The following is a 14,572-nucleotide window of genomic DNA, read 5'->3' on the forward strand; positions in this document are numbered from 1 at the left end:
AATGCGGGGGCGCTAAACTAGGTAGCTTATACATTTAGTATTCCTCGAGGGTTACCGGGCCAGGCTGAGGTGTCTTGTTCAAACCTCAGGTCATCTGGAATGTTAGGTGGCGTTAATGTCTGAATTTTTACACAAAGGCTGTAGTGTGGTTTGCTTTAACTGATGGGATAGTCTGGGGCTATGCTGAAAATTGATTGAGATATGAGGCTCTCAGTATTGAAGGAAAGACTGCATTTTTAAGAATAATGCAGATGATCACGCCCACAAGACACTCGCTAACTGGTGTTGGCTAGCTCTGTGGCACCTTACGAAGCCATATTTACATTATATAGGTAGCCTTCCCAATCGCAGCATGACGCCCATGATATTAATGGTTATAAGTGGCAGCTACGGCAAACGTAAGGGGGAAGTGGGTCAGAGCACTGAAATAGCAGTTGGTACCATTGGCAGAACACATGCAAAAACGTATTATTGGTAAGAAAGCAGAGGCGTAAAAGCCGGTTGTAACTTTTGAATGCAGATGCCTGCTGCTACAGGCGCTAGGGCCAGTGCAACAGTCAGGAAACAATGGTGTGACGAGAAATTTCAAAAAGTTGAGATCAATGTGGCTGGTCTGCTTAGGGGGCAAGGAATAAGGTCGGGGGCTCCAAATTATATCACAATTAGCATCATTATGGCAGAGCCTAATACATCTAGGCCGTACCGCATGCAGCATCTTGCAGTGGCGTCACACAAAATGATGCTCCCCCCCCCCCCCCCGCAGAATGAGATAAGGAGCCCGAGCCTCTAATATCTTACAAATATTCATGTGTTTGGACTGAATAGAGCCCCCTTGAAGGGCCCGCGCCACAAGAGTTGTAGAGGCCTGTGTTCTGCCCCTGGTACCTTGGTGCTGTCGCCGTGGGCGACTTCCGGCATACTTGTACGTCACTCTGCCTTTCAGTGCACAAGCCATGATCCACAGAGCTGTTTGCTTGTGAAACATTCCTTACACGTGTGAATGGCTAGATGTATGAGGGCAAAGTATTCAAAAAGGGGACCGTGCACTTGTAAATACACTCATGCACAATATCACTCCATCGTGGAGTAGGGCCGAGTGAATAAATCCTACCCCATGGGTGGAAGTAGGAGTTCCAGGGTGGGGATGTCCCGGACATTGTTTGAATACCTACTAACTCTACAGCTTCTAGATATTCTCAAAACTTTCTATGACCCATCTCCACCTTGGAATTGGTCGGAAATGTACACCCGTAAGACTAGGAGTAAATGCTTGTCAAATTTGGGGAACACTGAACACCTGGCCTGCTCACTCAACCCTTTAGACCAGTTTGCCCTCTGATCTGCTGGGAGTAGTATGGTATTTAACATATCCAACAAGGTAATACCTCTCAACCTGAATTAACATTTAATCTTCTTGTTTGGTAAAAAATAATCTTTTGACACAAATTCCATTAGATCATATTGCAAACAAATCATAATAAACAATTTGTCACAATTGTTCACAAAATCGCGGGCTCCATGTTGCATTTAAAATAGCATACATTTTTGTTATTTATAGTTCACCACTTCTTCATGGCTTTAAAATTATCTTTGATAGTACAATTGTTTGTCGTTAATAAACAGCAATTGGAAGGTCAACTGTGTCATCCCCAGTAAGAGGTCTGATAATATGTGCACATCAGTGCTACAGTTCACCCCACACAAACATTGTAACATCTGGTTTTATCCACATCTAGTCACTTAACACCATGTCCCTACGAATGTGCTCACACTCACTCAAAATTCTTAAGACTCCAATTAGGATCATAGATATACCAAATTTTCAAACAGAATCATCCCTTGCTCCTCAACTTCCAAAGCACAAACGCGCCACAGAAAGGAAAATGCCCTTCCGTGCTGGTTGTACATGCGCTGTTTTCTTATGAACTACGAATAAAACGAATTTATGCTCTATTAAGGCAACATGGAGCCTGAGATTTTGTGAACCTTTGTGACAAATTGTATAGTATGTTTTTTTTTACAATAAGATCTAATGGAATTTGTGTCAAAAGATTCTCTTCCACCAAACAAGAAGAATAAATGTTAACTCGGGTATTACTTTGTTGTTTGTGCTAAACACCATACTACTCCCCACACTGTTATAATTAGTGTAAGAGTAAAAACATTCCAGAGTGTAAGGCGGAAGGGAAATACCCCAACCCGGTGCAAGTGTAGGGTATACATGTGATAAATAACTCCTATTCTGTATTAGAGATTAAAATGAGTCAGTATTTTTTGCACTGAAATCACATGATGTGCTTTTTTACTGCACATTTTCCCATGTAATTTCAGCAAGCTTGAATGGGCGTGGGTGCAATAATCATTGCACAACTTGTTATTCCTATCCTTGACAAAACTCATTTGCAGAGGGATCGGAACTCTCCCTCACATATGGAATCAGGGTCCATGCAGTGTTCAGTAGCGTAAGTCACCAATGCAGATTCAAAAATGCCTTCAGGAGTACACATGGAAATCCACAAATGTTGCCTGTTTCCACTCATAATCTGGCAAACCTTTGTGAAATCCAAAAATGTGAATAGATTTCAGAGTATGAGTATGAAACTGCTTGGACATTTGGGTAGTCAGTTACCAGTGCTTAATTTGTGGCAGTTGGTGCGGATGCGCAACCCCAGCAGTTGTATCTGAACACTAGCATTTATGCATGAGAATACACCATATGCTGGCACCCTGCTTATTTTAGAGTGTTTCATGAATAAATATACTGAAAAGAAAATGTTAAAACAAAAACTTCCAGGCCATCCCTACAGCCTGGGGTGACCTGGAATAGTCCAAAATGTTACACTGGTCAGTGCTTAATTTGAGCCAGTGGATTCCGGTGCACAACACCGGCACTTAATTGTCAACACCGGCACTTTGACAGTCTGCCACATTGTTTTTTATTAATTCAATATACATTAAAAATTACTAATATCTTCCACCCAAACCATCCTTACCGTTTGCTGGGCCGGGAATAGTCTGAGTTGTCACACTTGAGGGAATGTGATAGCAAGGAGTTCTGTTGGTGCCGTCATTGGCAGCGCTGGCAGGGGCAGTGCGTGATGCAAACTGCAGTGGCCTTCTGATGAGGACCCTGGCACCTATATTTTTACAAATTAAGTACCTAGTGTGATGGTTATTAGGTAATGCTGTCATTGGCCGGAGCTGTGGGCTGAGCCAGAGGCAATGGAATACTATGTGCCCTGGTGCTAATATTTTTATAAATTAAGCCCTGTTAGTCAGTCAGTCCTTGTTCTGTGTGTGGGATCTGGCTTTATGCCCGCTCCCCCGTCATATATCTCTAAACACGTACCATCTAAGACCCCATCCTGCACTGCCGTGTTCTGAATCATGCAGGACAAATGTTGGCGGCTGTGAGCTCAGGTCAGGAGACACTGGCAGCAGAGAAGTGAGGCTGCGCTCCTCTGCTGTGACACAGACCCGAGGGAGGGCAAGCCACGGTCGACTCAGAAAACCAACAATTTAGCCGTCCTTTGTGGTAGACAAAATAAAATATTCAGTAACTTCTCGGGTCGCTCACCAATGTTTGTTTTTAGGAGTGAAGTCAAAAGCAACCCTGAATTATTTATGCTGAAAGACAACAGCGACAGTTTGAGTGCAAGGGAGGCCACATTTGGTTTGTGGGCTTCGGTTTCAAAGCATCTTCACAACGGGAGAAGGAGAAGCATTTAATTGGGTTTAAAGAAAATAAAATGATCATCAGCGATCAAGGTGAGGGTTAGACTAAAGCCGACCCTTCTTTTATTTTTACTGCTCTTTGTGGCACATACAGCATCTCTTTGCCAATAACCCCTCAAGCAGGGCGAGGGCAGGTTAGTTGTACATAGATTAAGGGATGCACTGACTTGCCCGTTGGCCCTGCTCTTGCTACCCATGAAGACAGGGGTACTAAAACGATAATAACAGGGAACTTGGTGCCCGGTTTACTTTTCCAATTCACAAGGTTTGCTTATTCACAAGCTTTGCATCAGCAAACTGGAGGCTTCAAATAGGGTAAACGTGGAGACAAAGCAGTGGCATAGCTATAATTGGTGCAGCAGCTGCAGTGGCACCAAGGCTAAAGGGTAAATTGGTCCCTCTTGAGCACATGGTCAACCCTGTAATGTAATTTTGTGGGAAGAATGTTGAAGCATGTGCAATGTCACTTCCGCTACCCAAAGTATTGGTTGAATCCATATCCATTTGAGGTCCATGGGAAGCTTGCCTGTACTTAGATGGGCAAGGTGAGAGTTGAGGGGGATGGGCCACAAAAATGTGCTGGCATGACTTACAAATGGTCTTAACTTGTCTAGGAAGCACCCAGGAAATCCTAGCAGCCACACCCAGAGAACTCTGCATTGGCAACTTGTGATGTCACTTGTTCCATTAGATACAGACCACAAGTCTCGGAATAGAAGTAACTCGTGGCTAAAAGACGGCGCTGGTCGAAAGTGTCACAAACAACATGGCATCCCTTGAACACCACATCCTGGGAGGGGAAGCCTGCCTCGAGTGTGCCGGTGGGGGCGGGGGGGAGAGGGTTGGTATGCTGGGCAGGGGAAGCTTGGCTCCCTATATTTGAGAAGCTCAGGTGGTGTGGTTGCAGGTGTGCTGGGGGTCACATGCCTGCATGCTAAGGGTGTGCGAATTGTCGAGTCCGCAGACGTGCACAACTGTAATTTATGTTCAACCCTTGTGAGCTTCGTGAAGTTAAAAGCCCATCCATCTTTACAAAAAAGGACAGTTTTAGAGACTCCCTGCAGAAGAGTGAAACAATTACCAGTGGGCTGGTGAACATACTAGCCACCCTCATGCCCTGCTACAAGTCCCATTTCACCTCCAAGAAAAGTGAAACCGCCGGCTCTCCTCCCTGTTCTCCCCACTGCAAGGATTTCCTGGCGTGGCCTACCTACCCCCCCACCCCCCCCCCTATTTTTCAGCACCAGAATTGGCTCACTGTGCAGACCTGCTTTGCCTCCATCGTCCTGCGGTAGGCAAAGAAGCTAAGACGCTTTTCTGCCTGCCTCAGACCCAGAGCACCAGGGACAGGAGGCATACTCACCTGTGATCTTGGGTATCCCCTCCAGCCGAGGTACAGGTAACACCACTAGGATGCCCTGGTCAGTGCCAACCCACAGCAGCCCCTGGCAGATCAGCAAGCAGGTGACCCGCAGTGCCTTGAGGCCTGTGGAGAAAATGCAAAGATAGTGTTACAGTGAACAGAAAGCACAAAAGAAAGACTGCACAGGCAGGGAGACTTATGATCCACCATAAACTGCCCCATATTCCCATTTCACAGCAGTGTATCATTCGCCACAATGATATGAGAAATAACTGTGAGTGAGCTGGTCATAAAGGCGGGGCTTATCCGCCAGGTCTTGTTGGCTGTACAGAGCATCTGTCTATTTGGAAGATGGTCCTGCATGTTCTGCCTGCAGGCCCAGAACCCTGAATACCACGAGCAGTGGTTGGATAGGACCCTGCGTCTTCATCCATTCTCCAGAGGGAGCTATAGTCGAGCAGAACAACGGCCACGCTATAATAGAAGCTGTGAGCAGGGTGCAACCAGATACAATACAATAAAAAGCAAGTTACTCCTAAGTTCATAAGGAAAGTGCCCAATCAAAGATATTAACTTTCAAAAAGGAAAGAAAATAGGTGTACATACCTCATCGGATTAACAGCACACTTAAAGGTAAACCAAGCAAAAATACAGGAGCTTCTAGTCTTAGTTCAAAACCTCAAGAGGTGTACCTATCTTAGCTATGGCAACAACTCGCACAACTTTCTGCCCACACGCATTTCAGAACGGTGATGGATTAAACCCAGATCTTTTGACTGGGTGTGAGTGTTTGATTGGTTCAGATGCTCCGTCCTTCACCACCCCCTTTTGTACCGCTTTTGGCCTCCATAAGTGTGGCAGGGTATGCTCAGACGTGAGTCCCTTGCTCACTGGATTCAAGCAAGCCGGGCTGAAGAAGGCTGCAATGCCAGAAACCGGTCCTCGGAAGCTTGTTTCTGGTCCAGGGAAGGCATGGCTTGGCAGTTCGGGCTGGACTGTACCCATGAGGCACAGGGTCAGACTGATTTGCATATAGCCATGTCTGAACTGGGGTGGCAGAGTGGGCTAAAGAACGGTGATGGATTAAACCCAGATCTTTTGACTCGGTGTGAGTGTTTGATTGGTTCAGATGCTCCATCCATCACCACCCCCTTTTGTACCGCTTTTGGCCGCCATAAGTGTGGCAGGGTATGCTCAGACGTGAGTCCCTTGCTCACTTTGCCACTGGATTCAAGCAAGCCGGGCTGAAGAAGGCTGCAATGCCAGAAACCGGTCCTCGGAAGCTTGTTTCTGGTCCAGGGAAGGCATGGCTTGGCAGTTCGGGCTGGACTGTTCCCATGAGGCACAGGGTCAGACTGATTTGCATATAGCCATGTCTGAACTGGGGTGGCAGAGTGGGTTAAAGAACGGTGATGGATTAAACCCAGATCTTTTGACTCGGTGTGAGTGTTTGATTGGTTCAGATGCTCCGTCCATCACCACCCCCTTTTGTACCGCACACGCATTTCATAGCAGGGGCAACTACAGTGCTTCAATGTACTTACTTATTTATTATGTCGTTTTATTTATCAGGGACCACATCGGGATCGACAAAAAAGTGCTTTACATTGATGAAGACAGAACACGAGGACAAAGTTAGGTTGCTTGTGTCCATGAAACTTGGTCTCCTACCATACCACGGGTAGTACAGTAACCTGGGTGAGGGAACCTGTTTGAGGCCACACTGGTGGCAGTTCAGAGGGAGCAGTTTATGGCACAGTTTGCACTTGGGGCAGTTCAGAGGGAGCAGTTTATGGCGCAGAGTGCACTGCCACCAGGCCCCTCACCCCTGGCAAAGACCATGACACAATAGTATAGCGTCCTAAATATACCAAACGACTCATTTGTAACCATATGTATATTCGGTGCATGCGCATGGCAGGCAACCCAGTATTTCCTCATTAGAGGATCTTGAGGAGTGGTACTATTGAGATTAGATTTCCTATAAGTCCTGAAGAAGAGCCAAAAGGGGAACGGCTCGAAACATGTTGACGGATCATTTCTGAAGTGAACTGACCCATTATAGTCCATGCCTTCAGTCACAACCCCTGATTTTAACCTTACCGGCCAGGGGCGGGAATAAAAAATGTGTCATACTAGCCAGTTAGTTTTAACTTTATTTCCCACTCCCTCCCACCTTACTACCTTTATCATTTAATACACCAATAAGTGCTCCTGCGTAATCGTTAAATCGTAGCATGCCTCAATCCATAGAGGATTTGGATGAACCACAATGATGAAGCATGCCACCAAGGGGCAACCCTGGTGGGTGAGGGGTCTCCAGGATAAAAATATCTTTCCTACTGAATGATCACAGTGGAGTTTTGCTGTATCCAATACTGCTATTCCCGGGCAGGTTTTCTTCGAATCTTTCGATTTTTGTGACGTACATATCCGAAAGGAGGATAAACCTAGCCTCTACCTCCCCCTATTTTTTTGATGCACTGATAATACTGCAGAGGGAGCAGTTTATGGCACTGGCTGCCCTGGTGGCAGTGCAGAAGCACTTTATGGAGCAGATTGCACAAGTGGCAGTTCAGAGGGAGCAGTTTATGGCACAGGTTGCACTGGTGGCAGTGCAGAGGGAACAGTTTATGGCGTAGATTGCACTGGTGGCAGTGCAGAAGGAGCAGTTTATGACCCAGGTTGCACTGGTGGCAGTTCCGAGGGAGCAGTTTATGGCGCAGGCTGCACTGGTGGCAGTTCAGAGGGAGCAGTTTATGGCACAGGTTGCACTGGCAATCCTGCAGAGGGAGCAGTTTATGGTGTGGGTTGCACTGGTGGCAGTGCAGAAGGAGCAGTTTATGGCGCAGGTTGCACTGGCAATACTGCAGAGGGAGCAGTTTATGGCGCAGGTTGCACTGGTGGTGGGTGCAGATTATGGCGCATGTTGCACTGGTGGCGGGAGCAGACTATGGTGCAGATTGCACTGGTGGCAGTGCAGAGGGAACAGTTTATGGCACAGGTTGCCCAGATGGCTTTGGTTCGTTCGCAGATTGTGCCCCGATCCCATTGGTGACGTCGGATGGGAAGCACTTTTTGGGTCAGTTCACATCGGTGACGTGAGTTTGGGCCAGAAGCACTTTTTGGTTCTGATCCCATTGATGGCATCTGAGAGAGGGAGCGGAGCAGCCGATGTCTCAGATGACACAGCTGGGACTGGAGGAGAAGATCCTTTCTCATGTTACGTTGGAGAGTGGAAGGGGGCCGGGGAGGGGGGGCGCAGATTGTGGCTCGGTGACCACTGTTGATTCGGAGAGGGAGCGGTTTAAGGCTTTTACTACGATGGAGTGTGATGGAGAGATAAGGTTAGAGTCCATTGCATAAAATATGAGCAGTTTGTGAGCTATTTCACACCAGTATGCTGCTGATCAGTGGGATATAGACGTGATTAGGAGGGTCATGGCAACCTACACGCGTGGCCCAGCAGCTCCCTGCATGCACCTCGTGGGCCTTCTAATCTCCACGCACCTGTTTAAAATGCGGCACGCATGGGTGATTTCTCCCTGCGAGGACAGAATACCGCACCGCTTTCCGGGCACCGAAATGAAAAGCGAATTGGCCAGCGGCGGCGAACATGTTTTTTGTGCCACTCCACGTTAGCTCATTGGCGGCAGAACGGCCCGCGCTGCCTCTTCCGGTTACCGTGACGCATCGTGAATGTGAGCGCGGGAGTGGGACGCACTCCCGCGCGAGGTCTAAGGGACCTGGATGGTGGTCACTACCTCAGGTGTCGCCGCCAAGATGAAGCTATTCCCATCACTGCATTAGTTCATATCCTCCCACCCGCCAGCACCATTGAGTATGCAGAGAAAACTCACCACGCGCCAGTAGGGGTGGGGTAAAGTGCATCTTATGGCTGGTTGTTCCTTCAGCGGTTTTAGTATCAGATAAAGTTAAACAGAGCACTCATTCAAACACTTCTAAATGATGCTCTTTGACAACCCTTGTGTTGGATTTGACAATATCAGAAATGTCTCTCTGGCCACAGTCCCACAGATGAGCCCGGCTCATTGCTTCAGACCCACCCAACATTTCGCTCTTATAAGTAGCACTTGCCTTTGTGCAAATATTTATTTTTCAGCCTGTTGCAGCAGCACACCCAGGCCTGGACAGCAGATTACTTGGCTCCCGAGGTGCTGTGCTGCGTCAGTATCGCTTCCAGCCATGGCCACTAAGTGTCACTCAAAGACTAGCGCCTGTCTAGCTTTGCTCCTCAGGATCTGGTACTTAAGCTTCCAGGCCTGCCCAGCAGGTGTCACTTTAAGATCAATTCCGGGTCCCCTCCTTGGGACAGTGTTAGTTCAGTAGCACTCCCAACCCAGGCCGTGTGGTGTTGCAGCACGGCTTCTCCACATGAGCGGTCTTTCTTTATCAACACTACTGACCCCATCCCTGTAACAAGCATTGGCAAAGCCAATAGGTTTCACCTTGTTGATCTGTTGGCTTGACCAGTGTTTGTGCTGATACTGTGCTCGAGAACTCTTTTGTGGACCTGTCCTCTATACATGTTCCCTATTTTTTCCCTCTGTTTTTCAGGGTTACTCCCCCACCCCTATTGTCCTCCTCTCTTCCTATCTCTTCCTGTACCATAAGCTAGGTCCTTTCCTTTATAGCTCAACTATGTATTTTTCCATTTACCGCTCTCCTCTAACCTGGCCTATACCCTAGTTTTTCAACCCACAGCTCCTGCTGAAGTGTTATGAAAATAAGGACTCCTACATTAGCTATTGCAAGCAACAGACTACAGGCCCCAAAGACAATGTTGAACAAGCATTGCAAAATCAATAGGTCTTGCCTATACAAGAGTTATTGGCTTTCGCAATGTGTTTTTGCCATGTTGAACACCACTGTGGCTGCTGTTCAGCACGGCTAATAGTTAGTGGCGTGGAGTGTCCTATAGTGGAGTCGAGGGAGCAGAGAGTTGTACACTGGATTTGTTGGAGTAGAGTGTCAGAGTGGAGTAGGGGGGAGTAGAATGCCGTAGAGGGATTACAGTTCAGTGATTCAGTGGCAGACTACAGTGTCAGAATTCAGTGTTGTAGAGTGGAGTGGCGTATTTATATCACAGTACCTTTAAATCCAACTTGTATAATAGGACTTCTATTCATGCTTATACCCTAGTACCTCTACCCCAACTCCTACTAATGCTCTAGTACCTGCCTACTTCTTAGTATTGACTACCCTGCCTATTGTCTGGTATCTTCGCCTCTACCTAGACCCCAGTACCTCTATCCTAGCATCGCATCCTAAACTCTACATAGCCTTACAGCTAGAACGGTCGACCTCAAAGCTGGCGAACTGGGTTCGAGTCTCGACAACGACACTCAACACCCTGTGATTCTGGGCAAATCACTTAATCTCCCCGTGCCTAACAAAAATAAATGTGTCCATATGTAACTAAACTAACGCTCATGTAAAGCGCTCAGATACCCGATGTCTTGGGTCTAGTTTGAGCTATATAAAACACTAAAACATTTTTTTTAAAATACCTTAGTACCTAATGAAACCTATGTCCTAATACCTACCTCCCTGCCTGTGCCTTCACACTACCACCCTAAGCTAACTATTAGTCAGTGCCTAATTTGTGCCTGTGTTTGCCAGTGGTCAGCAGCAGCACTTATCTTTTTTTAAAACTGGCATATTTATGGCAGTACACCACATGGTGGCACTGTCAGTCGATTTTGAAATGAGCAGGGTTTTTAAATATTCAATATTCGATTAGAGTTAAAAGGCAATACCAGCTTGTCCGAGTCATTCTTACAGATTTCGGTCATATGGTATAGCTCAAATGGTCTTTCCAGGAAAGTAATGATAGTTGGTGGTGTTGGTACTGGTAGTTGGCTGCGCAGGCGGTGACCGTACGCAGTGCAAGCTGCAATGGCTTCCTATGAAATATAGTTGTTCCTGTGACTATTTTTTGTTTCTTTACAATTTAAGCACTGGCGTTGCTACTTCTACTAACTCCTACAGCATGATACCCTCAGCCCTACTTACAAACCAGTATCCTCACCCCATCCTTGTACTCTAGTGAATCTACACGTTTGTTTCCCAATAAATCTTCCCCTACCTTTACCACAGTACCGCTACCCATACCTTTACTCTAGTACTTCTCCCCACATTTATAAAATAGGATCTCTTCCACGTCGTTCGCTTTCCATTACTCCTCACAATTTTCCTCCTTACCCGTTTTGTTGTGCAGTTTTCTTATTCCACAAACATTCTCTTTTTCTGTGTTTTTTACAATTCCTCAAACATTTTGAAAAGGGTTTTCCTCATTTTCGAAATAAGCCAAAATGGAGTTTCAAAAGCCCCCAGTGATTGGGAAGTTAGATTCTATTTTGGATTTTCTCTGAAATGTGTATATAGGCTGTCCTTTGTACCATAAGGGCTCTTTGGCCCTGCAAGTTTATTTAAGTTACTTTGTCCCAGGCTTCCAAATTCTTCATTCCCAACTGCCTGTTGGGACACATACCCCTGCCAACAAGTAAATGCGACCGTGACCTGCACGCTCTGACACTTGGGCCTATCTAGATCAAGTACACCCTGGCACTGCAGCCAATCAGTGTACAGACAATGGCCCCTGAAAATGCCCTTGTAGCCAGAGCCTCCGAGCTAAAGAGTACTTGTAACTTTTTTTTACAAATCCCTCAATATACATGTCCACTAACCAGATACCTTCACCACATTTTGTGACATTCCCAGTTGCAGTCTGAAAGTACATATTGCTGTGCTAATTTATTAACCTATTGTCTGGACCTAAGGAGACAGCAGGACTGTAATGCTAGAGCGGGTTGGCACCTCTCACTACTGCATCCATTCAGTGGCTGGACCCAAACCGCACATTTGAGAAGAGTTCAGAACATTAGCAATACATTAACTGTAGCTTTTGACTCAACAGAAAGCACTGAACATGCTTCGGATCATTACCTTTTAAATGCTAGAGCTAGACGCATTGTTTATTGTCTCCTTTCTCATATGAAACCTACTCTATTTCTCTAAGCATGCATTGAAGAAATATTGTTTTAAAAGTCACACATCAGACTGGATATTATCTGTGAAAACCATTCTCTATTTTGTGCCTAAGAACGAACCCTTAACCACCTCCTATCATAAATCATGACTGCTCAACCGCGGCTACTGCTGAAGTGTTACGAAAACAAGGAAGCCTTCTTTAGCAACTGCAAGCAGCAGACTCCAGGGCCCTAAGACAATGATGAACAAGCACTGGCAAAGCCAATAGGTCTCAGCTTTACAAGAGCTATTGGCTTTTGCAATGTGTTTTTACTATGTTGTACACCAGTGTACCTGCTGTGCGGTATGGCTACAAGTTAGTGGCATGGAGTGTCCTGGAGTGGAGTGGTGGGAGGGGGGAGTAGAGTGTCGTAGACTGGATTTGTTGGAGTAGAGTGTCCTTGAGTGGAGTAGGGGGATTGGAGTGTTGCAGAGTTGAGTAGAGGGGAGTAGAGTTGAATGGTTTAGTGACAGAGTGTCGTAGAGTGCAGTGTCAGAGTGGAAAGTCAGAGCGGAGTGGCGCAGAGTGGGGTGGGGTGGGATAGGGTTGAGTGGGTTGGAGTGGATTGACGTAGTGGGAAGGATTGAAATAGATTGGGGTTGATTTGTGTAGAGTGTGTTGGATTGAGTGAAAAAGGGTGGATTGGAGCAGGTGGACTGGATGGGATAGATTGGAGTGGTTGATTGAAATGGGGTGAGGTGGATTGGAGTGAGGTGGATTGGATTGGGGTGCACTGGAGTGGGGTGGACTAGATTGGTTTGGGGTGGGTGGATTCGATTGGGATGGAGTGGATTGGATTAAAGTAGGGTGGTTTGGAGTGGGGTGCACTGGAGTGGAGGGGGTGATTCTGACTACACTGGAGGGGGTGGATTGGATTGAGAGGAGTGGGGTGAACTGAAGTGGGGTTGATTAGAGTGTGGTGGGCTGGATGGATTGGACTGAGTGGGGTGGACTGAACTGGGGTGGATTGGACTGCAGCAGAGTGGGGTGGATTGGAGCAGGGTGGACTGGAGTGGGATCGACTGGAGTGGGGTGGAATTGAGTGGGTTGGAATTGACTGGGGTGAATTGGAGTGGGGTGAATCTGAGTGGGGTGAATTGAATTGGTGTGGGGTAGATTGGAGTTGAGTAGATTGGATTGCAGTGGGGTGGATTGGAGTGAGATGGATTGGATTACGTGGGGTGGATTAGATTGAGTGGGGTAGATTGGAGTGAGTGGGGTGGATTGGAGTGATGTGGACTAGGGTGGGGTGAACTGGATTGGGAGGGGTGGATTGGATTGGATCTAGTTTGATTGGGGTGGATTGGATTGGGGTGGGGGTTATTGGACTGGAGTGGATTGGGGTTAGGTGGTGTGGATTAGGGTGATGTGAGGTGAGTGGGATTGGAGTGGGGCGGATTGTATTAGATTGGAGTGGGGCAGATTGTTTTGGATTGGAGTGGGGCAGATGGTTTTGGATTGGAGTGGGGTGTATTGGAGAGTGGAGTGGATTTGATTCGGGTGAGGTGGATTGGACTGGATTGGGGTGGATCTAATTGGTGTAAATTAAATTGGAGTAGGGTGGGGTGGATTGAATTGAGATAGAAGGGGTGGATTGGGGTGAGGTGGATTGAATTGGAGTAGGTCAGATTGGAGTGGAGCAGATTAGATTGGGGAAGATTGAAGTGAGGAAGATTGTGTTGGATTGGAGAGCGGCAGATTGAAGTGGAGCGAATTAGAGTCGAGCAGACTGCTTTGGATTGGAGTGGGGTAGATTGGAGTTGGAATGACCGGAGAGGGGTAGATTGTTTGGATTGATTGAGTAGGGCAGATTGTTTTGGATTGGAGTGGGGAAGATTGGAGAGGGGGTAACTGTTTTAGATTGGAGTGGGGCAGAGTGTTTTGGATTGGAGCGAGGCAGATTATTTTGGATTGGAGAGATTGTTTTGGATTGAGTGGGGCAGATTCAAGTGGGGCAGATAGTTTTAGATCGGAGTGGGGCAGATTGAAGTGGGTCAGACTGTTTTAGATTGAGTCGAGCAGTTTCTTTTGGATTCGAGTGGGGCAGATTGGAGTTGGCAGATTGAAGAGGGGCAGATTGAAGTAGGGCAGATTGTTTTGGCCTGGAGGGGGGCAGATTGTTTTTTTTTTTAATATCTTTATTTGGTTTTACAACATGCACAAGATTTACACCCCCCTCCCCCCTCTTAGGTCAGGCAAGACAAAAATATTCTAGAAGAGCCAATATAAAAAAAGTTATAGAAAAAGACTCGGAAACAACAACAACAACAAAAACACCCATTCGGGGTGTGCGGTATAAATAATTATATAAACACGTAAGTCCAATCTTAATGTATAGCACAATTGTGTCATAAAAAAGTCAACAGCATTACATCAGATCGATCGTTGTCCTTATTTTCTAAACGTACATTCTCGAAACC

General features: G+C 46.6%; 1 protein-coding gene across 5 annotated transcripts in view; it reads right to left on the bottom strand.

Moving 5' to 3' along the window:
• The window catches only part of ARHGEF10L (Rho guanine nucleotide exchange factor 10 like), a 640,241-nt gene that overhangs the window by 3,041 nt on the left and 622,628 nt on the right, over window positions 1–14,572 (bottom strand). For all 5 annotated transcript variants that reach the window (XM_078643336.1, XM_078643335.1, XM_078643338.1 and 2 more), the window contains one exon: window positions 5,099–5,221. In XM_078643336.1, the coding sequence (XP_078499462.1) occupies window positions 5,099–5,221 (123 nt within the window). The remainder of the gene's footprint in view (window positions 1–5,098; window positions 5,222–14,572) is intronic.

The sequence above is a fragment of the Lissotriton helveticus genome, chromosome 5_1 (assembly GCF_964261635.1).
Source record: "Lissotriton helveticus chromosome 5_1, aLisHel1.1, whole genome shotgun sequence".
NCBI classification, from domain to species: Eukaryota; Metazoa; Chordata; class Amphibia; order Caudata; family Salamandridae; genus Lissotriton; species Lissotriton helveticus.